Below are 24,685 nucleotides of genomic sequence, written 5' to 3'. Positions count from 1 at the left end.
GTAACACAGGCATAGCGTGAGATGATTTCAGAGTAAAAGTAGGGACACCTGGCTGGCTCAGTGTGTTTAGAGTCCAACTCTTGATCTCAAGCTCAGGTAATGATCTTGGTTTGGGACATGGAGCCCAAGGTATCTCCCCAGAATGTTATTACCTCTTGTTGAAAACTTTTGATCAGGAGTTAACAGCTTTGCCACATTCTTTGCAGTTTAGGGTTTTCCTCCATTATGTGTTCTCTCATGTTCAGGAAGTCTGTAGTTCTGTTTAAAGGCTTTGTCACATCATATTTTACATTTGGCAGCCTTCTCCCCACTACGTTCTACTTCGGGTTGGAAGTTTTGAGTAGTACTTTACTGCTTTGCCACATTTTGCAGATGTGTAGTATTTCTTCCCATTATAAAATCTGTGCTGTTGGGGAGCTTGGTTGGATCCGATGGTAAAGTGTTTGAATCTTGATTTCAGCTCAGGTCATGATCTCAAGGTCCGGAGATCAAGCCCCACAACGGGCTCCATCTTAAGACGCTGCTTAAGATTCTCTCTCCCCCTACCCAACTTGTGCACATGCTCTCTCTTTAAATGAATGAATAAACGAGTAAAATCTCTGCCATTGAGTGGGTTTTGAAGTTAAAGGCTTTGCCAAAGCGACTATATTTGTAAGTCTTCTCTTTAGTAAGGATACAGTGGTACACAGTAAGATTTGAACTTTCGTAAAAGACTTCCCCATATTTATTATTTTTATGTGGGCTCTTTGCAGACTGAGTTCTCTGATGTTTATTAGGATTTGACCCTTGATTAGCATTTTCCCAGATTCACTGTATGGGTAAGTTATGTCTCCATTATAAATACCTCACTAATTACGGAAGATGCAGTCCTCACTAAAGATCTCCCTACGTTCACAACACATGAAAACTTGCTGCAAACTAAGTATTATGTGATAACTATTGAGCAGCGAAATCTGGTTAAAGATGCTACCACGTTTATCAAGATTAGAGACTTTGGAACAAGGGATTATGTGTTAGTGGAAGAATATGAAACCCACCTAAGAGAATTTCTCAAATCAATCATATTAAGAATTTTTATCTTCATTTTGAAATGTCTAACATTTCAAAAAAAAAAAAAAAAGTCTAACATTTCAAAATGTCTCGGTGAATGATTAATCCAATTTTATGTTTGAAATGGTTACTTTCAGTACGGATTGGGTGCCTTTCAGATTTTCCAAATGTCCTTTAAGAGAATGTGTATGTTTAAAAAATGGATTTTGGTTCTTGTGTTCAAAGACATTGCTCTGCAAATGTAACAGACTTAAAGTGCAGTTCTCCCAAGTGTTTTACACCCTTGATCTCTTCTGGCAGTAAGGATGTCATTATGGATAACTGTCCCAGCTTGGTTATATCCATCAGAACATCCTTTGTTCCCTTTACCAACCCCCATCATCATCCCTGTCATTAAGTATAAATACTCGGGCAACAGCTTCCATATATTCCCAGCACTCTATAGAACGAATCTTCTTTGCCTGTCTTTGCCAACAAGCTTAAGAGGTTATAGAGAGACACAACGAAAAGATACAAAACAGGTTATCTCGCTTACTAAACTCATATGCATGGTCACTAAAATACTGATGTGCAAAATTAACCCCCATCATAGGACATTAGGAGAATGGAGAAATAGGAAGCATCAGGACTTTGATCCTCCATGGAGACAAAATTGACCATACTACCTTTTGTTCAGTGCTCCAGAAGCCAGTTAGGAGAACGCAGCACAAGCATTCAAGTATGAATGAAGAAGAACCACACTAAGGGACAAGGAAAGTTTTTGACAGTTGTGCACAACAGCTGCTCACTCTCCCTGGCACTCCGTGAACAAGACCGTGAGAAAAGTCTCAACTCTGCTCAGGAAAGAAAGACATAAGTGAACTGTGTGGGAGCAATAATCTGGCTGCTTTGCAGCTGCCCGGGGGACTTGTTTTTTTGTCACGTGTGACATAGAGAGAACGAGAGAACCCAATGATACACTGTGGTGGCTGCTGAGTCCCAAGGCGAGCATTTGTCCAGACATTGGAGAGACTACAGAGCTGAAGACAGAGAGGGGAAGGTATCACAGGCTCTAAAGAAGTAACTCCACCTCTGTAAACTGAGAAATTAACAAAAACTCAGACACCACAAATGCCCAGAATACATGTGACAAGCACCAGGATTATTGTGATTTGGGTTCTCCTGTACAAATCAAGTTCAGGAGAATGGGCTCAGAGGCTATTTCTTAAATTCCCAAATGTGAACAAAAGATCACAAGGCATACAAAGTAGAAAAACTACTCCAATCAGAGGAACAAAATAAATCTCCAAAACTGGCCCTAAATTAAAAAGAGAACTATTACCTGACCAAGAATTCAAATAACCATCATGAAGATGCTCATGGGAGGAGAGAAAACAGGGAACTAAATGATGTCAGGAAGACTATGCATGGCCAAAATGTAAACCCAAAGAGATGAAAAGTATAACAATCAATCAACCTAGAAACTGGGAGCTGAAGGGTATAATCACGGAATTTAAATATACACCACGGGGTCACCAACAGATGTGATCCAGCAGAAGAAAGATCAGATTAACTGAGAGACCCCTTGTCGTCAATGATCTACTGAGAGGAGCTAAGAACAAGGTGGAAAAGGACAGAGTCTAGGGATTCATGGGACACCACCAAGTGAACCCAGAAATACATTAAGGGAATCTCATAAGGAGAGGAGAGTGAGAGGGGGCAGAGTTTACAGGAACAACTACAGGCTTCTACTTCCAACATATGTGGCAAGAACAGACAAATTCAAGAAGCTCAGTGAGTTCCAAGTAGGATAAATGTCAAGACATGAAGCCACTAACACATTATAATTAGTCTATCAAAATTCACAGGTGATCAGAGAATTTCAAAACAGTACGGCAAAGGAATCTCATACAAGGGAGCTCCTGTAAGATTATTGGTAGGATTCTCAGTAGACCTTAGGGGAAGAATATTATACTATTAGGACAATTCATGTATACAGGATACAACATTCAGTGAACACTAACCAAGGGAAAAAATCAACAACGTGTGTCACGAAGTATGTGTGCACTATATTTATACAAATACATACATAATTTTACTGGTAAAGTGCATAAAGTGGATTCATACTTGAGTTTAACTCACAGTATCTTAAAATCTAAGTTGAAAATTGTCATCCTACCACAAAATACACAGGCAAAAATGAAATCACAACTAAATAGTGTTGTGGAAGAGCCCAACAAAGGAAACACATTATTCACAACTGCAAAACCATAATAAGACAAAATTTACCCCAAAAAAATTCTACATAAAAAATAGTTGAGGGGCGCCTGGGTGGCTTAATCGGTTGAGTGTCTGACATGATCTCAGGTCATGATCTCGTGGTTCGTGAGTTCAAGGCCCATGTTGGGCTCACTGTTGTCATCGTAGAGTCTCCTTCAGATCCTCTGTTCCCCCACCCCACGCCTCTCCCCTGCTTGCATGCTCTTTCTCTCTCTCTCAAAATAAAATAAACTTAAAAAAAATTTTTTTAAATAGATGAATTTTTAAAAGGCAACCTTCTCTATAACTATAATTTTAAACTATGACTGTGTACCCCTAAGAAAATAGCATTTTCAATTACTGGTAGGACTTCCTCAATGGTAAAATGAAAAACAGTATTCATTAAAAGCAACCATGGAAAGTTCTAATGAAGAATATTATGAATAAGCACTGAAAAGACATTAAATAATTGTATTATGTTATTAGAATATTCCTCCTCTTACACAGAATGTGAGGCTATAATCCATTCTTTAGAACCAAGCAGACAAAATAAACCTCTTTTATTTGTAAATAATGAAACACCACCAGAGCTGTAAAATATGTTGACAATCACTTTATGAAAAATAAATATTGGGGATTAAATTCAGAAACATTCTGAGGAAAGCAGAAGAGAAACCTATTATTGGTTATTTTTTACTGAAGTAAAATTACATTATAAAAAAAGCTTTTTAAAATATGGCAATTTTACTAATTATCCACCTTACTTCTTATAAGCATATGTCAATGGCCTATCGGAACTTTTGATCTAAAAATTCAGAGATTAACAGAGCGCCTGGGTGGCTCAGTCAGTTGAGTGTCCGACTTCAGCTCAGGTCATGATCTCATGGTTTGTGGGATTGAGCCCCACATCTGGCTCTGTGCTGACGGCTCAGAGCCTGAAGCCTGCTTCAGATTCTGTGTCTCCCTCTCTCTCAAAAATAAATAAACATTAAGAAAAAAAAAAGGCTTTTTAAATTTAGTGATTAATCTCATATATAACTAATCAGAAAACGAGAACACAAATGACAAAATCACAAGAACTTCTTATCATATAAAGTAAAATTATAAAATGATGCAATTATTAAGAAATATGGTGATAATTGAGACTCTATGATAGGCTGTGAGTTCTAAGCTCTAAATGTTGGAGCTCCCCTAGGGCATTAATTTCTGTAGGAATTCTGGGATACACATAGATACATTAAATTATTTCACCATTGAGAAATGGAATGCAGAGTGAAAATTCCTAATTTTAGTTAACAGAAAGACAAATGAACTTTTGACGTGAAATAAAGGATTAGATTTTCTTACTTTAGGGAGGTGCTTTGTTATCTGATGAAAGTAGTGAGTCTCAGTTTTGTATGATTAAGATTAAAGCCTCCATAACATTGGAAAGGTTAAACAAGAAAACATGTGATATCTGTCTCCAGTGTTCTCGGAGTTTATGCACCAAACCCCAATATGGCCACCACTATCCTGACACACTTCTCACATGAGGCAAAACAGAACCTAGAAATAGCTTAGAATAGCGTTCGTCAGAAATATGGAAACTTCCCCAGGGCCCTCAAAGCAAAGGAGAAGCTCTCAGAATATGGAGGCCCTCACACTCCAAGGGGAGTTTCCTCCTGGCCCTCACTGTGGACATGATGGACCATCACTGGAGCTGAAGGAGAATTCTCAAAGAATGTGAGAGCATGAGGTGTTAGATAGCAGATGGCTCGCTGTGAGAGACATAAAACTAGCTAATTTCCATTCAAGGAGAGCTGCTCAAACCACATTTTAAGGCCTATCTTCCTCCTTCACGACTGGTCCTCACCTCTGTCATCTGCTTCACTCATCCCCACCTACCTGGGGGTGTGGCTATGGTTTCCTTTTCGTTCACATCACACAGCTCCTTCTTTTCCTCCAAAAACATGACCAGGTCTGGCTTTGACACAGCAAGACCTGTTTATTAGAGAAAAGGAACAGAGTATTGACGGGGATTCTAACTTTCGACCCACTATTGTGCTCAGCGGACTAGAGAGGCCGCTGTGTAGAATTTTAGGAAATGATTTTCCAAAAGCCATTGCCCAAAAGTCCCTTTACAGCATGCAGGAAGGATTTCCAATGTTCAGATCTTGACCTCCACTTCCAAATACTAGATACAATAAGAAGGAGAACTTGGAGTTAAACATGTGGGAGGTACCATTTGATGCCATTCAGTGTTTACAATTGCCGCTAATTTACAGAAATGAAGATCTTACATGGAAGGGGAGGCTAAAGCTGAAAAGGAAACATCAGGAAGGTATTTCTCTACATCTACAAACCCCTACTTCTTTCCCTCACTGCAGGGATCTGAATCCCAGTCATGCAAAGAGGAAGCTTTTTCAAAGGAAGGAGCAAAACCCTGAGTGTGGTTTGGGAAGTCTGGAAGGAGTTATCCTCACCCAAGAAAAGGAGGTGTCCGTAGTTCTCTAACATCACATCCCTGTACAGTTCCCACTGAACGACGTTCAGGAATCCCCACTCGTCCTGAGAGAATTCTATGGCCACATCCCTGAACGTCAGCAGTTCCTGCAATGAATACCACAGTTACCAAGTGACCATAGGCAGAGGTCATAATGGTACCTAAGATGAAAGAGGGAGTTAATGTCACCAGCTGGACCCCAAGACCTGACTTTCACTGCTTACCTGCTTGTTCCCACTGACCTTAATCCCTCAATTTCCTTTACCTCTTCTTTCTACCATCTTTTACTTCAGGCAAAACACCCCATGGGCTCAGTCTCCTATGGGAAAACAGAAAGTATCCAACAAAAGGTAATGACTGCCCCGAGGAAGAGCTTGGGCTGGCCCAATATGAACTTAGCCCCTGACTCACACCTACTGCAGATGGACTAACGAGTAACCCAAGGAGTGACAGTTGCCATTACTCACCTCTACATATGATGGCAAGGCTCTCCTTTCTCAATATCCACCCTAATCTTAAATAAAAGGAAACCATTCCCCATTCCTCAGTGAGCCTCTGCTCTGAAATTATTCCCTTTCTCCTAATTTGCTGAAAATCAAGTTTCCTTTATGTGACAATCCCAGCTGGTGTAGTTTCTCTCTGTGAGTCAGCAAAGAATGAACTCATGTTAGTAGTTATATTAGGAGAGCTGGTTCTGGCCTAGGAGAATTTCTCGCTTTATGCAGTGATTTTTAAGACAGTAATATGTTCTCATGTATTCTCTAATTTTGAGATAACAGGCTGGTATATGATTCACAAAAACATTGTAAACACTGTGTGTTTACCCAAGAGGATTTGTGAAATAAAGGCATCAATACAGGAATACGCATTTTTAAAGACTGCATTTGTATCATATAGAAGTTGTGTCTATTTCTTAGATGGAAAGTTTGAGTGGGTTACAAATATGCTTACCAAATTCTAAGGTGAATGAGAGTTTCACTACAGTGTATTAAAGATCTTGTTAAAATGCAGGTTCCGTTCAGGACTTTTGCGGTGGTATCTGAGTCTGCATTTCTAACAAGGCATTAGCCTTTGGGCCAAGGGATACATTTTTGAATAACAAAGGTAGAACTCCAAGGCAAGAATTCTTGGAGGGCTGGTAACTGAATGGGTTTTATGGCAATTACAGGTTCTGCTAGAATAGCAAGAGAGCCAACAATTTTTTCTGAGCATTTCATACTTATCAGTGAGCATCTAAGTTTCTCGTAAACTAATGAAATATAAATAATAATACTCTAAGAGAACAAACTCGTTATTCTTTTATTTTCATGGAGTATTTTGTCAAACATTCAATACACAGAAGGGGGATCAGGTTGTAACCCAGGTTATCTGCCCTACAAGTTATCTGCCCTACAGTTGATCTAAAATGACACACAGGTCAGTATACAGAGAGGACCCTAAAAAATTGTTCATAAAGGTGTCAAACCTGAGGAGTGATGGAAACAAGCAATCTACACAAAATTGATGTACCTTTTTACATTTCCTGCACACATCCATACATTTATTTAGAAAGTAATTAAATACACATTAAAAATGACAGAGTAGAAAACGGTCATGGTGACTTAAACATTTTCAATGACAATAAAACTCATCTCTTTGTGCCTGACAATGCTTCTTTTATTCACAACGGCAACACGAACACACAGAATGAAATAATTGTTATATCTGAGTCCAGTATGGTGATGGATAGAAGCAGTAAACTGTTCACCGTTAGCCCAGAAAGCTGCTCTCTAGCCTGCATAGATTCCTTAAGGATCAAATACGTGCTGGTTGCTGCATTCTTACAGGGTCTCGTGGCTGCTTATACATCTCATCAATGGCTAGTATCGAAATGAATAAGCACCAGAAAAATCTTGCAAAAGTAGCTTTCCAAGTAGAAATTCCAAGAAACACTGATGATCTAATACTCCCCACAGGTCCCCTCCCACTTGAGCACTTTGCAGATAAACCCCCAGCTGCATACAGCCAACCTGCAGCTCTTTCTGCCCAAGGTTCCTGTTCCCAAGCTACTGAAATATAATTAGTAACAGGCACCATGAAACGTCTCAAGAATTGTTTCTTGACAGTTGTGCTCAAGGATCCCACAACATAGTATTTCACCGAAGACTTTTGTTTCAATCCTCCTTTTTGATCTATTTCATGATTTTAAGACACTCAAACATGTTAATTCTGTGGTTCTTCTTTTGCTGAAAAGACAAAGTAAATAGAAGAAGATGCCTGGGACAAGAGCGTGGAGTAAAATAGAAGCCTACAGGACGGAGGTCTGAGCGAATTAGAACCTCCATTCCCAGAAGTCACTATCTCTACTACACAAGTGTGTAAACTGAGGCGATGTGGGTGGGCCCGGGAACCAGAAGTCAAGAAGAATTCTTGAGACACAGTCATTACAAAAAGCTGCTTCCATTAAAGCATGGGGACAGGATCTGCACTGAGACAGTGAAGAGAAATAATCGTCTCCTTTTAAGTTCCGGGGATGAAAGAAGCTTGTACAGGAATTTTCACATGTTAAAGAGGACTTCAGGGATCCTGAAGGTCTTGCATATTGTCAAGCTAAGGTTGTTGTTGTTTTTTGCCTCTACCTGCAAGTTGCCAGGAAATTTTATTGTATCTACGTTTTTTTCGCCTTTGTTCTCCTTAACAGAAACTACAAGCAAAGAGAAACTCAGGAGAAAAAAGTTTCCAGTTTAAATGTGATGGTTTCTGCACATCGCTCAGCAAATCCATCTAAGGTCCCTTAGGAATGAAACGAGGGAATATGTGAATGAAATCTGGTGGAGAACACCACGCCAAGTTAAACAACGGAACATCAGCTGTAAGGAAACGAATTGATGTGTCCGAAGGTCACATGATCACTGGCGTGTTCTTGTGGCTCCCTAACAGTAAATCAGAAGATAAATCTAATTATGAAAAAAACCAGTGGATTTATCCCAATTTCAATCACATATCGTTTCCATGTCCTATAATACCTGGTATATTTTAAATAGAGTAGCTTTTTCACATTCTAAAGACCAAGCCTGCCCTTTTTTATTTGCAGAACTCTCGGAGTTATTCTGGGCCTCATATCCATCTTATATTTATGTTCATTTTCTTAGTCCGGGATCTACACAGAGCTGATAAAGCATCCAAAGTGGACCTAAATAGGAAGTGTTTTTTTTTCCTTGACTGAAATACCAGGGCCAGACCCCATCAGCAATAGGAATTTTGAACTCCCCAATTTCCCCTGGGGATCTGTCACAAGGAATATTTTCAATACTTGTAGGACTTTAACTCCAAGTGACAACTGTCGAGGCCCTCCTGGAACCCAGGTCGCAAAGGGGACAGAGAAGGCTCTGGGATATACAGGAACAGTGTTCTAAAGACCTAAACTTGAGTATGATTTTTGAAAAGGTTTAAAAAATCAGGTGAAAACAAAGCAGAAATATCAGGACTAGAGGAACCAACATTTGCAATTTCTAAAAGCACAGAATTTCAGGAGAGAAAGAGGACGCGGCTTCTGACGTGGGACGCCAAGCTTACCTGAGAACTGGCCATTTTCTTCTTCTTCCACCTCGTCCGCTAGATTTCTTGCTCGGTTGATTTCAGTGATGAAATCACGGTTGCATCAGGAAGAAAATGCCTTTAAAGCCACCAACACAGCCTCTTCACCAGTTAACTGCACGCCTGCAGGCAGGACATTGTAATGCAAAAACGGCCCAACTTCCTAGTCCTTTGTGTCCTGAGCTATTCAGGAACTCTGAGCTCCCACTTGGAGACCTAGCTCTGAGTTTCCCCTTCTCTGCTTGCAGGGGGCCTCTTCTCCCACAGACACCCCCAAATTAGACTGCAGCATGGGAACGTGTGCAGCACGGACCTCACCCTCCCCAACTCCTACAGAGGAGACCCCATTACCTCTCCTTTAGCCAAAGCCTGCACTCAACGTTCATAAATTAATGGGAAGCCGCCCCGCGTAACCCTGGCCTCATTCTGAATCACCTGATGCAGTTAATTAAAATAACAGTTGGGAGGCGCGCCAGGGTGGCTCCGTGGGTTCAGCCTCCAACTCCTGATTTCGGCTCAGGTCATGATCCCAGGGTCGTGGGATCCGGCCGGTTGTGGATTGCACGCGGAGCAGGGAGCCTGCTTAAGATTCTCTCTAGCTCTGTCCCTCCCCCACTCACGCTGTCTCTCTCTCTCTCTCTCTTGCTCTAAATTAAGAAAAAAAAAAAAAAAACACTTGGGGCGCCTGGAGACTCAGCTGTTTAGCGTCCCGCTCTTAATTTCAGCTCAGATCATGATGCCAGGGTGGTGGGATTGAGCCACGCGTCGGTCTCAGCTCCGAGCGTGGAGCCTGCTTAACATTCTCTCTCGCCCTCTGCCCCTCCCCCCCCCGCCTGCGCATGCGCGCTCTCCCCTCTCTTAAAAAAAATACCGTGCATATATAAAAATAAAACAAATAAAAAATTGCTATCCTTCCCACCCACACCAATTGACAGAATAGGAGGGGGAGGGCAGCTGATACCTTTTTTCAAACTCCACATGTGACCCTATTGGGAAGCATTTGGGGAAGTGACCAAGCAAAAATCAGTAACCATGGGTATTGTTGTCACCCAGATTTAAATCCACGCCTCCTCCGCTGATCAGAGTTTCTGGAGATTTACACATTCTCCCTCTTTTCTCTACACGAAGGGAGACACTCATTCAAATGCAGCCTCCCCTTATACATGCAAATGCCTCTTACAAAAGGAAATTTACACCAGGTTTCAGAGCTTTTCATTTGTCTGCTGGATCTTTAAAATAAGCAGCCGAGAATAATCCTTAGGGCAAAGACATATTTTGTGCTGACAAAATGCTTCCCTCCCCCCCTTCAGTAGGGAAGTGTTTATTTTCCTAAGTCACTGCCAGTTTTCCAAAGCGAACGTGTATTTTCCACTCCCATCAGTAACACATGGGAATTCTAAATCCTCCCAATTTTCGTGTTAATTTGGGGTTATCCTTTTTCCTTTATTTTAGCCTTTCCAGAAAATATTCAGGGCTTTCTCACTGCAAAATATGAAGTGATCTTAGTACAGCTGTCGAATACGCTTAAAAGCATAATGCTGAACAAAAATCAAAATGACTGCATTAAAGCATCAGTAAGTCTTGACATTAAACGAAATACCAATTTTTCCTCTCTTCCACAAACCTCCCCTCCTCCCTTTTCATTTAGCCTTTTTCTTCAGGAAGCCGGTACCACCCAGAAAACCTGATGAACAAGGCAGGCAACACAAACAATTCCTGTCGAAACCGGATGGATCCTGTATTTCCCTACAAACCCCCAGCCCCTGCCTCTGGGTGGGCTTGCAGCTCTGAAGGCCCTGGCCAGCCTCAGCCTCCTGAGCCTCCCAAAGCAAGAAAGCTACTGTTCCCCAACTCTGTCTTATCCCAAACTCTGTCTTCACGCTATTATTTTTGACTCTGAAGCACAAAGGTCAGTTTTTGAAAACAGAATGAATGTGCAGGAGAGGAAAACATTTTTCTCCATCTGTTCTCTCTTCTTTGGTGGGTCTAATAATTGCAATGATGTAAGACAGGTTCACAAAGGAAAAAAACTAATTTCTTAATTATGGGAACCTCAAAGATACCAGGCTCAAACACAGGCAGCTGATGCTTATATGCCATTTTGAATTAAGCAGAAGGGGGTAGGGGTTTAGAATTTCAACAAGGTGGAAATACATTCACAGGAAAAAGAAAAGAACAAATATTTGTTAAACGTTTGCCATGCCAGGCAAGCAATTATTTATGATATAAAAAGTTAATCTCAAAAAAAAAAAAGTTAATCTCTGGTATTAGCTCTTTTCCTGGTAGAGAGGTTCTCATCTAATTTATTCTTGGGATGTATATCAGCCTCAGAAATAAAGGAAATCCTTCCTTATGTAGCAACAAAATAAACTTAAAGCACCTTTTCTCAGGTTAAATAAGCCACACACAGAAAAATATATATACTGTAGGAAATCACATATATGTGGAATCTAAAAGAGACAAAAATTATAAAAGATTAGCATGTTTGTTGCCAGGGGCTGAGGACGGGGAAATACTCGGACATTGATTCAACTGGTCCAAGATTTACTTAATGCAGGATGAGTACGCACTGCACGTTTACATCTCGATGACCAGAGCTCATACTAGTGTGTTGTATGCTTGAAATTTGCTAGGAGAGGCTATCGAAGTGTTCTCACTGATGTGGAGAACAAAGGCAAAAGAAAAAATACTATTTTCTTACGACTCACAGCCCACTGACAAGTCGTTGAGACGGGCAGAGTGGCTTTTCCTCCAGGAACTCACCTGCCTCAATGTGGACACTTTGCCAAGGGCAAAAGGCAACCTTGGTGTGACATTAGCCCCACTCCAGGATCCTGTAAATTCTCCTTCAACACATAAAAACCCTTTTGGAACCTTCCTTTATCTCTACTCCCCAAGTCATATGGTAGCAATTACCCTCCTAGCTTATGGCCTACTGATATACATCTGAAGGGTCTCATGACTGAGGCTTCACTAGACAGTAATAAATGACCTTTTCCTAGTAACATCTAGACCCTCGAGTTCCTTGAAACCTTGCTTCCAAATTCCTCAGAGACTTAGGCTGTCCCTAACCCCCTCCCAACTTGAAAGTATATCCTCAGCCACTCCTACTAACCTCAGTGCAGCTGTTTCTGCCCACAGGTCCTGTCCCCGAGCTTTATTAAAACCATGCTCTTTGCACTGAAGACCAGAATTCTTTCTTGTCTGTTCACTCCCGAACCCCAACATTTTCATAGCATTACCACACACACACACACACAGAAAATCTTTTTTTTTTTTTTTAAATGTTTTACTTTTATTTTTGAGACAGAGACAGAGCGTGAGCAGAGGAGGAACAGAGAGAGAGCAAGACACAGAATCTGAAGCAGGCTCCAGGCTGTCAGCACAGAGCCTGACGCGGGGCTCGAACTCACAAACCGTGAGATCATTACCTGAGCCAAAGTCAGACCCTCAACCAACTGAGCCACCCAGGTGCCCCCACACAGAAAATCTTCATTGTGGGAGGTATGGGATGTTTATTAGGTCTATTGTGGTAATGACTCTGTAAGCAGGACCCAAGGGTACAGGAACACCTGGTTCCAGTGGCCCCAGACAGACCCAGTTCTGCCACTCATGGCTGACCAAATCCAAGGGCAAGACAGAGGACTTTTGCTGCCTCAATTTTGACCTCAAACTTCCTCACTGGGTTCCTTCCAGCTTGTCTGCTGGCTCAGGAGGAAGACCCTGAGGACAAAGTATCCCTCAGGGGAACTGGAATTACCCCTCAAGCCACAAGCACTGCCCTGAGCCAAAAGACCCCACCCTGGACTGACTCCCAGACAATGACAGATTTAACCTTCACTGTCAACCTGCAGGCACCCGTTCACTTTTGCCCCCCTGTTTCCCTTATATAAACCTGGAAGTATTTCTAGCACATTGGAGACAATCTGAGACATTAGTCAGCCATCTTCCCAGTGTCTGCCTCCCTGAAATAACTTCCTTTGTCTCACCACCTCTCCTCTCTCTGCCTCATCTCTCTGATTTTGTCAGGAGCAAGCGACCAAACCTGATCTGTTTGGGGCCTCTTGCACCCCATCCCTGCACACCAGCTAACAGCAGAGCAATGAGTGGTGGCAAAACCAGAAAGGGATTTTCGTCAGGGAGGCCAACGCCGAGAAGGCAGTGCACGGACATCTCAAACACGGTCTCCAAATTACCAGAATAATCCTCAACCTTGAAAAAGGAAATAGATCCTTTCAAATTAAACAACACACTTCAAATGTGAGGACATTATGCTGAGTGAAATAAATGAATGAGACACACAGACACTGAATCTACATGAACCTCATGAAAAAAGGAAGGAATGAAGGAAGGGAGAGAACAAGGAATGTGGCAACAAAAAAGTAAGAAAGGAACAAAATGTAATTGCCTGGGGTTTAGAATAGATACAAATGTGGAAGGGGGCGTCTGGGTGGCTCAGTAGGTTAAGCATCCAACTCCTGGTTTCAGCTCATGTCATGATCTCAGGGTTCATGGGTTTGAGAGCTGCATCGGGATCTGTGAGGATAGTGGTCTGTGAGCCTGTTTGGGATTCTCTCTCTCTCTCTCTCTCTCTCTCTGCCCTTCCCTGGCTCATGCTTGCTCTCTCTCTCTCAAAATAAATAGATTAAAACAAAAAAAGATACAAATGTGGAAGTAGTTGTGTAACAGGTATTCAGTTTCATTTTTGTAAGACGAGAAATTCAAAGGGATTCATTTTGTAATAATGTAAATATTCTTAACACCACAGTTCAAAATGGTTAAAAAGATAAATATTAGGACTTAGGTTTTCAACCACAATTAAGAGTAAAATATACGAGCGCCTGGGTGGCTCAGTCGGTTAAGCTCCGACTGAGCGTCCAACTTCGGCTCAGGTCATGATCTCATGGTTCATGGGTTCAAGCCCCACACTGGGCTCTGTGCTGACAGCTCAGAGCCTGGGGCCCGCTTTGGATTCTCTTCTCTCGCTCTCTCTCTCTCTCCCTCCCTCCCTCTCTGCCCCTCTCCTGCTTGTACTCTTCTCTCTCAAAAATAAATAAACATTAAAAAAAAAAAAGTAAAATATAAAACCTAAAGCGGAAGGGAGTGTGGGTGGCTCAGTGGGTTAAGCATCTGACTCCTGGTTTCAGCTCAGGTCATGATCCCATGGTGCCTGAGATGCAGCCCCAGATTGGGCTCTGTGCTGACAGTACAGAGCCTGCTTGGGATTCTCTCTCTCCCTCTCTCTCTCTCTCTTTCTCAATCCCTCTCTGTATCTCTCTGGCATGCACACATACTCTTGTGTCTCTAAAAAACTAAACATAAAAAAAAAACAAAACCCAAAACCTAAAGTTGATACAACAAAGTTGAGTTTTAAAACATTACCTTCAATTCAAGAAGGTATTTCTCTCACAAAAGTCATATATGTTCATCCATAAATACATAATGAACAAAACCACTGACCCGCTAACCAAGAGAAAGAAACAAGGTGAGTCATAAGCAAAGAATGTATGGGTGATATTTATATAGAAAAATACATAACTTTATTGGGAATCGATATATAGCTGATTTCAATTTGATTTAAACCCTACACTGTGGTAAAATGCACTGAGTTGAAAACTTATGCACAAACATAAAACATAGATTAAAAAAAAAAATTAATTCATGTTATGGAACCTGTCATACAAAAGAAAGCATTGTTCAGGAATCCTAAAACAAAAATCAGACAAATTTTAGACCCTGAAATTCTGCATAAAACCAATGTTTTAGGTGCACTTGGGAGGCTCTGTAGATGGAGGGTCCCCACCCTTGATTTCAGCTCAGTTCATGATCCCACCAGGCTCCAAGGATGGAGCCCACGTAAAATTCTCTCCCTCCCTTTGCCCCTCCCCACGCTCGTGCAGGCTCACTCCCTCTCTCTGCTATGGGGCAGAATAGTGTAATATTATGCAAGGGCGCTGAATGAAACAACCTAGCGTATTTGGGAACATAAACACGAAGCAATAGTTAAGTTTTGAAAGAATAACAAACCTTCAAGGACATATTTTTAAAGTTTATTTCTTTATTGTGTGTGTGTGTGTGAGAGAGAGAGAGAGAGAGAGAGAACAGAAGTAGGGAGGGGCAGAGAGAGAAGGGGAGAATCCTAAGCAAGCTCCACACTGTCCGCGCAGGTCCTGATGCGTGGCTCAAACCAAAGAACCGTCAGATCATGACCTGAGCCGAAATCAAGAGTCAGACACCTAACCGATGGAGCCACCCAGGCACCCCCAAAAACACTTTAAAACGGAATTGTTATCTCTAAGGAACTGTTTAGAACCACACGTGTTATCCAAAATACTCTGTAAGGTTTTAAATTCACAAATCATGCATTTGTGGGGCGCCTGGCTGGCGCAGTTGGTTAAGTGTCTGAATCTTGGTTTCAGCTCAGGTTATGATCTCACGGTTCGTGGGTTCAAGCCCCACGTCTGGCTCTGCGTTGACAGTGCAGAACCTGCCTGGGATTCTCTCTCTGTCCCTCTCCCGCTCTCGCTCTTTTGTTCAACATAAATAAACTTAAAAAAAGAAAGAAAGGAAAAGTTGGCTAAAAAAGAGCTGAAGGTACCTTAGGCTCTTCAATTTGTAACATTCATTTTTCCAATGTCCTGGTTCCTTACATGAATTGTGGAAGCAAGGCTTCTAGTTTTGTTTAGGGGTACTCATTTGCTGGATTGAATACTGAAAATTTTAGCCATCTTTTCTCTAAGGGTGAGCACAAATTGGTCTGCAAAGTTCATAATAATGTCCAGTTCCATCTTGGTCCTTGTAACTAAAAAAGAAAGATCCTGGATGAGTCCATTTACATAACATAGTTCAATACTACTATATGGGTGAATTCCACATCTAAAGACCAGACTTTTCTTTAAAGAAACGTTGGACTTGGAAACAATCATCAAAACTAAAAGGAAACCGATGGAACGGGAGAAGATTTATTTGCAAATGACATTTTAGATAAAGGGTTAGTATCCAAAATCTATAAAGAACTTATCAAGCTCACCACACAACAAATAATCCAGTGAAAAAAATGGGCAAAAGACATGAATAGACACTTTTCCAAAGAAGACATCCAGATGGCCAACCAACATATGAAAAGATGTTCAACATCACTCATCATCAGGGAAATACAAATCAAAACCTCACACCTGTCAGAATGGCTAAAATTAACAACTCAGGAAACAGCAGGTATTGGCAAGGATGTGGAGAAGGGGAACCCTCTTGCACTCCTGGTGGGAATGCATATTGGTACATACATATATTCGGCAATCAAAAAGAATGAAATCTTGTCATTTGCAACAATATGGATGGAACTAGAGTTATGCTAAGCAAAATAAGTCACTCAGAAAAAGATAAATATCCTATTATTTCACTCATGTGGAATTTAAGAAACAGAACAGATAAACATAGGGGAAGGGAAGGAAAAAGAAGACAAAAACAGAGGAAGGCAAAGGACAAGTGACTCTTAAATACAGAAAATTAAGTGAGGGTTGCTGGAGGGGTGTTGGGTGGGGGGATGGGCTAAATGGGTGATGGGTATAAAGAAGGGCACTTGATGGGATGAGCACTGGGTGTTATAAGTGATGAATCACTAAATTCTACTATTAAGATCAAAAAAAGAAAAAAAATCACAATTCCCTCTTAATTATAGAGAACAAACAGGGTTAATGAAGGGAGGTGGGTGTGAAATCTGTTAGATGGGTGATGGGCATGAAGGAGGGCACTTGTTACGACAAGCACTGTATATTGTATGTTAAGTGATAAACCACTGAATTCTATTCCTGAAACCAATATTCCACTGTATGTTAACTAAATAGAATTTAAATGCTGGGGAGGAGAGGGAAGGAAAGAGGAGAGGTAGGGGAAGGGAAGGGAGGGGAAGGGGGAGGAGGAGGGATAAGTGAAGGGAAGATGGGGGGGGAAGAGAGGGAAAAAGAAGGGAGGGGAAGGGTAGGGGAGGGGAGGGGAGGGAGGAAGTTAGACTTCATTGTAATCATCATGAAGGGATTCATAGGGCTTTTGTGTACAAGACTGAATTTTGTTCCGATCCACAGGATTGGGAAAAGCTATTATAATTGATAGGTGGGGTCTGCCAGGGATGCTTCTAACATCTTGCCTAAAGTTAGCAGTCTTTCTTTAGGCCCTATTTATGATGCTCCCACTGGATGTTCCCATCCAGTGTATGGCCTGGCCCTCACCAATAACCAGCTTGTTGAGAAACCAGGTTGGGAAGGTTGGATCACCATGTTAAATTCTTCACCAATTATGGGCATCCTCAGTCACTTTAGGGAATTCTTTCACTGTGGCTCCAAGTTCAGCCTGACTCCAGAGAACATAAGAAACTTTGGGTCGACCTAGGTCCTCAGAGGACTCATCTTTAAAGAGGCAGGTTTTAACAGGTTCATGAGAGGAGGCAGCAGAGTGAACTTCAGAGGAAAAGGAAGGTGCAGCAAAGGGATGGAGTGAGAGTGGAGATGTGGAAGGGAGAGGACAGAGGAAGATCGTCCTGGAGGTGGGGCCTGAGCACAAGTGGCTTCCTAGTTATTATCTGTTGACATCGAAGGTGGGGGAGAAGACTAAAAATCAGCAACTCTTTTTTATCCTTTTAATTGTTTGCTTACCTTATTTCATTGAAAAATTATATATATGTTAGAATGAGGCAATATTACATTCTTGATAGGGTTTGGAATCTTCCAAATACAAAAACAGAAATCCTATTCCATCTTGTTGATTTCAGAATCGTAGCTGTGCAACTCAGCTTTGATTAAAGTAACTTTGGAAAGTTCAAAGAATCCAGTAATGGCCACCGGAGTTCTAAATTACCTCTGGTTAAGTCCGTCCAGATGCCCAAGCAGAAGGAAAGTATTTTTTATTTCTTTTTTTGAGGGAGAGTGAGAGAGGTGGGGGAGTGGAGTTTGAGCCAGGGGCAGATACAGAGGTAGACCGAGCATCCAAAGTGGTCTCCACACTGACAGCAAAGAGCTGGATGCAAGGTTCGAACTCGAGAACCATGAGGTCATGACCTGAGCTGAAGACAGACGCTTAACCCACTGAGCCACCCAGGTGCTCCAGAAAGTATTTTTTAAGCATGAGGAAGGCGTCTATTCCTTCGGCTGGAATAGAGGAGTAGCACCCATGAGCAAGATCCAGTCCACCCCTTCCTGTTGGGTCTGCAGACGACTACCAGTGGTATGGAGAGAGAGCTCCTCCTGCCAAATCCCCTGACTCTCTATTTTAGTGAGGTATCCCATTACCAATTTTCACAGTCGGAAAGGAAAATCTGCTTCTTTCAGGAGACTGGCAAGGGGTGAAGATGGTGAACGTATGTCCAAAGACTATCTACAAAGTCACACAGCAAGCAGGGAGTTCCTAAGGGGGAGGCACACGGAACTAATGAGCACTGACGTGCAGGGGAAGAATGCCACAGCACTGAATGAGTCTCGATATGATCTCAAGACTTGCTGGCATCAGAAAAGGCCACTGCCTACCATGGTCAAGCTTGATCTTCTAGGAACATGGGGTTCCTTGTCTCCCCAGCATCAGTGGTCTGCTGAAATCTCAAAGAAGCTACAATTAGTCAAGGTATAAGCTAGCGAGCATAGGTCAGTGGGTTATATGTGTGCAGCCACTGTAGTGCTCAGAACAGTTATAGTCTGAGAAAGACTGTATTTGGACAATAACATAGATACGTTATTAAGTGTTCATTAAGCTCTCACTCTATGCACACACACAGGTTACATGGTGCTGTGCTGGGAACCTCAGGAACATGTATGTGAGTTAATCTTCATCATACTTTTGGGCTTGATAATAGGTGTCCCATATTTCCCCCGGAATACAGATGCTGGGCCCTGCCTTTCTGTTTGTTTTCTTTTGTTTTTTCCTTAACACTGATTATATAAGATTGGAGCAAAATATGGATTAGAGGAAGATACAAAAGCCTGAACTGGAACTTAAGAAGTTCAGACTGTTGACTAAGAATGAAATTGGTGGGGCACTTGCATAGCTCAGTCAGTTGAGCATCTGACTTTGACTCAGGTCATGATCTTGGGGTTTGTGTGTTCAAGCCCCGCATCAGGCTCTCTGCTGTCAGCTGGAGACTGGAGCCTGCTTCGGAATCTGTGTCTCCCTTTCTCTCTGCCCCTCCCCTGCTCATGCTCTGTCTCTCTCCCCCTCTCAAAAAAAAAAAAAATATTAAAAAAAAATTTTTTTTTAAAGAATCAAATTGCCATGAGATAGACCCGGAGAACGTAAAATCTGAACTGTATGTACAGAGATTCCACACACATGTAAAAATTGCAAAGACTGACAAAATAAATTAATACATATTTGAGGAGAAGAAGAAAAGTAGGAGCCTGGGACTTTAAAGAGAAGGCAGGCACTTCAACGAAAGATGAAAGAGAGGAAATATTTGGTAAACAAATATTCTCTGAGCCACTCAAAAACAAATAGGGCATAGAGGACTTTGCTCCAACGGGCCATACTAGGTTCCTCGCTGTTAATCACACCTAGTTGATGTCACAGTATATTTGTGTGTGGTGACAGTAATCATCCTGGGGCAGTTTCTCTATCTAAATTATTTTTAGGCAATGAAGCGGGAGATAAAGACGTTTCCTGAATCTGTTGGATGCAGATTGCTTTTTAACTCAAAATGAGCCTTCTGCCAAAGCGGCCTGTCATGGGGCAGCCTGGGCTTGGTCCATACAAACTGGAGGATATTGTGTGGAATTAAATACAACACACAGAAAGAAAAAAAGAATACTGCATGAAATCATATAGAATCTTAAAAAAGTTCAAATCATCAAAGCAAGGATTAGAGTATTAGAAATGTTGAGATAGTGGTCCAATGAAAATGTGAAAGTTAGGGACGCCTGGGTGGCTCAGTCGGTTAAGCATCCAACTTCAGCTCAGGTCATGATCTCGTGGTCCATGGATTTCAGCCCTGCATCAAGCTCTGTGCTGACAGCTCAGAGCCTGGAGCCTGCTTCGGATTCTGTGTCTCCCACTCTCTCTGCCCCTCCCCCACTCACGCTCTGTCTCTCTCATTCTCAAAAATGGATGTTATGAAAAAAAAAAAAAGGAAAGAAAATGGGAAAGTAGTGGGAACCCTCACTAAAATGGAGTCAGGAAGTTTCAGCAGGGGGAGCTCTCAAACCCTATCACTCATAGTCAATGGCAGATCCAAAGAGAAGGTCTTGACCTTCCACAAACCTGACCTTGGAGGTAGCTTATATTCTACTATTTCAGCCACAGGAAGAGATGTTTTTCTCATTTCTCCCAGCCAACAGCTCAACCAATGAAAATCCACCGTCCTTCAAAATACCGATTTAGTCTAAAGGACTTCGAGTTTATAACAGACTTCCCAACTTACTCCTGTCTCTTCAAAAAAGCCTGTCTCTTGTTTCTTCCCTGGACCTGCCTATGGTTTTGCCACAGCCCATACATATATCCCTAATTACAATTCTTTGTTATTCCCAAATAAACCCTTCTTTTGCTGTTAAAATAACAGGTAGGTTTTTTTTTTCTTTTTTTTAATGTTTTTTAATGTTTTTTTTAATGTTTTAATATTTAATGTTTAATATTTAATGTTTTAATATTTTATTTGTGTGTGAGAGAGAGAGGCAGCACAAGCGGGTAGGGGCAGAGAGAGAGGGAAACACGGAATCTGAAGCAGGCTCCATGCTCTGAGCTGTCAGCACAGAGCCCGAAGCGGGATTGAACTCACACCCGTCGAGATCATGACCTGAGCCGAAGTTGGACGCTTAACCGACTGAGCCACCCAGGCGCCCCAGTAGTATTCATTTTTGAAGTTAAGTGTTACAAGGTTCACTCATGCTGATGAGTAAGTATTGGACTTCTCCTGTAACAGCAGAGTGACTATAATGTATTGGACACTTGTAACTTGCTAGGAGAGAGCATCTAAAGTGTCCTCAGCACACGCAGAAAATTCTTCACTCTGTGGGCTGAGGGATAGGCTCATTAGGTGGATTGTGGTAATCGTTCTGTAGGCAGATAAGGTTAGGGGTCTACAGAAAAAGGAAGACAAGGCATAGATTTCCTAACATAAGACAAGTCCCTTTAGACCCCCAGCCATGTTAGGATCTATACCAGCACTACTTACCCAAAGCACATGTTTGGTGAACGTCCTGGGATTATGTCAAAATTGCAGAAAAGTAGACATCAGTAGTTAATGATTTTAAGGCAGCCAAATGTAAAAACAAATATGCACTACCAGGCCAGGAGATAGTCTAGTCATAACAGAGATAATAAACCCACGGCAAAACTTCCACTGCTGTTTCCAAAGTAAAGATGGACTTCACACACATTCTTGAATGGTTTTGGGGGAATTAAACCCCTGTGAGCATCCAAATACCAGACTGAAAGAGCCACAGAATGGATGATGACCACCCATGGTGGCCCTGTGACTTCAACCAACCAGGATCTGGACTCTTGCCAACGTGGGATGACTTTTGAGTGAGCGTATACTAAAATGTCCTTTGCCAGGCCCCTTCATAAATATGCATATGCCACTAGCTTAAAACTTCCCCCAAGTCTTTTGTCTGGGGGAGTCACCATTTTAGGAAATGTCCTTGGGGTTCTTATTTGTTGCAAGGAAAACCTGTCTTTTTCCTATTCTTTGGCTTGGTGGTGTCTTTTGGCTCAACCCCCACCAAGAGGTGAAACCACATTCGGGTTACAATTTAAGAATATATATGGATATTTACTTTCTAAACCTTCAACAACAACGGGATATTCATGAATGGAAAAGAAGATGCTGAAAGAAGAAACACAAGAAGCAGAGAATTTAATAAAAAGGACAGAAATTTAGGCGCCAAAATATGTTGTTCTCTGTTCCTATATATCTGCATTTGGGTTTCGGCAAAAAGTGAGTACTTACTTTGCAATTGGGAATAGGCAGCCAAGCAAATTTTTGATCTCCTTTAATCTGTTTGTGTGAAGGGAGAGCCCAGAGTGGGGCCAGACCTGGAAAATTTTCAGAAGGTAGATCTGGGTGGGGCTGTGGGGGGATAAAGGTTCTAGGCTTCTGATCTCCCTGCTTATGGTATATTTCCAGTTCTGTCTTCCTGACTTTGTATAGGGGACAATGACATTTTAAGAGGTGCCCTAAAATGTGCTCCTGTTGATTATTTTGAAATTAAAGACACTTACGAAACAGCCTACACCTGGGGCACCTGGGTGGCTCAGTCGGTTGAGTGTCTGACTTGGGCTCAGGTCATGATCTCACAGTTCATGGGTTTGAGCCCCACGTCAGGCTCTGCGCTGACAGCTCAGAGCCTGGAGCCTACTTTGGACTCTGTGTGTGTGTCTCTCTCTGCCCTTCCCTGCTCGTGCTCTATTTCTTTCTCTCTCTCAAAAATAAATAAACATCAAAAAAAATTAAAAAGAAAAGAAACAGCCTATGCAAAAAGAACACTGACTCACATTTAATTGTAAAACAGAAACATCAGTCTCCATGTAATAGATACCTTTCCAGCACCAAGAGGTAAAGAGACATTCTGTCACCAAAGACAGAAAAGAGCTGAGGTCTGCATGAACAAACCTTACTTTTCATTAATTTATTACCACTACACAATTTCCATTTAATTCCTTACTAACTGAAGGCCCAAACGGCGGTTTCCTTTATGCTGTCAAATCCTCACAGACTTATTGTCTCTTTCTCTTCGAAATATAAAAACTATTTGCATTGGTTATTTCTATGGGTTTCAATTTCATTATTGGGCTTTTATGCGCATGTAATTAAACTTTGAGATTTTTGTCTCCTATGACTGGTCTCCGTCGATTTGATTCTTAGACCAGCTAAAAGAACCTTGAATGGTAAAGGAAAATTATTTCTCCCCAACAACGTTTTCCCTAAAGTCCTAAGTAACTTAAAGTGCGGGGTTGAATATGTTCAAGCCCATCTATAAAGAATTAGCAATCTACCTGCATACATGATGAAATTCTTTTCCATCTGGGTTAAGTACATTCTAAATTTGATCACCTTTTTTTAACACCTTGTTTCAGTGCCAAAGGTGATGGCCATTGTGTCATATCCTGGGACACACTGGAGGTAAAAATGGTCATTTTCAATGACAAGTTTATGTGTCCATTCGTGCTAAAGGCGATTTTGCTTTCAGTGGCTACAGGAGAGCTCTGGTTAATAAGATGGAGGAGAAGTGTCTACGAAGGCAGGACTTCCCTGAATTTATTAGAAATGACCTCAAATCAAAATTTGTATGTACTATCAGACTCTTTCCTTATTCCTTCTTAATGCATGAGATACAGTTTGATGCCTGATGGTGGGTAATCCTATTGAGGCCATGAGAAATCAAGGATAAACACAGGGGTGCCCGGGTGCGTCAGTCAGTGAAACATCTGACACTGGTTCAGGTCATCATCCCACCGTTCGTGAGTTCGAGTCCTGTATTGGGTGAGCTCAGCCCCACACTGGGTGAGCCCCCCTTGGGATGAGTCCCACTTCTCTCTCTCTCCTTCCCTCTGCATCTCGCTCAATTGCTCCCTCTCTTTCTTATTTAATACAAGTGTTACTCTTTTCTTGGTATAGCTGAACAGAAACTAACAGCTACAAGATGAAATTATTATATTTTCATTCCATCAATGTTAAATGTGAGCACCACCTGCTACCCACCACCATCATAATATTGGTTCAAACAACTCAGAAATTGTTTCCACTCCATACCCAACATGTGTAAGGGCAGCAAGAGCTGTGAAGGAACATGGAGATTTCTGGCCCAAGATTGGGTGTACTGTTTGAAGCAGAAATGCTCACTGCCTGCTCCTCAACTAATCGGTCCCTGGCACAGAGCCCAGACCATGAGACGGTACTAATCACGGGGCTGAGTGGGAGTGAGGGACATACCTGCCAGCAACGTCTGCATCACTGGAAGGTCATCCATCTACAGCGAATTAAACCTATGCTGGGGTTATGCACCTGGCATACTGGTGCTCTATGGAACCACTGCACTCACCTTGCCGATTCTGCCTGTTACAGTGTGCAGGAGGCTTCCTCATCTCTGCCATGTGACATTTTCTTTTTTTTTTTATTTAAAAAAAAAATTTTTTTAACGTTTATTTTTGAGACAGAGAGAGAGCATGAACAGGGGAGGGGCAGAGAGAGAGGGAGACACAGAATCTGAAACAGGCTCCAGGCTCTGAGCTGTCAGCACAGAGCCCGACGCGGGGCTCGAACCCACGGACCATGAGATCATGACCTGAGCCGAACTCGGACACTTAACCGACCAAGCCACCCGGGCGCCCCTGCCATGTGACATTTTCAAGACATGTCCACGGTAT

The 24,685-nt window shown here is 41.9% G+C and overlaps 1 protein-coding gene across 2 annotated transcripts in view; it reads right to left on the bottom strand.

The window, feature by feature from the left end:
• Nucleotides 1–24,685, bottom strand: part of LOC123578634 (zinc finger protein 708-like) — a 79,100-nt gene that overhangs the window by 12,804 nt on the left and 41,611 nt on the right. For both annotated transcript variants that reach the window (XM_045441636.1, XM_045441635.1), the window contains 3 exons: nt 9,326–9,469; nt 5,751–5,877; nt 5,173–5,268 (listed from right to left, as the gene is read on the bottom strand). In XM_045441636.1, coding sequence (XP_045297592.1) covers nt 5,173–5,268; nt 5,751–5,877; nt 9,326–9,340 — 238 coding nt within the window. In that variant the 5' untranslated portion in view covers nt 9,341–9,469. The remainder of the gene's footprint in view (nt 1–5,172; nt 5,269–5,750; nt 5,878–9,325; nt 9,470–24,685) is intronic.

The sequence above is a fragment of the Leopardus geoffroyi genome, chromosome E2 (genome assembly GCF_018350155.1).
Source record: "Leopardus geoffroyi isolate Oge1 chromosome E2, O.geoffroyi_Oge1_pat1.0, whole genome shotgun sequence".
NCBI lineage: Eukaryota > Metazoa > Chordata > Mammalia > Carnivora > Felidae > Leopardus > Leopardus geoffroyi.
This window is presented reverse-complemented; position numbering and strand designations above follow the sequence as displayed.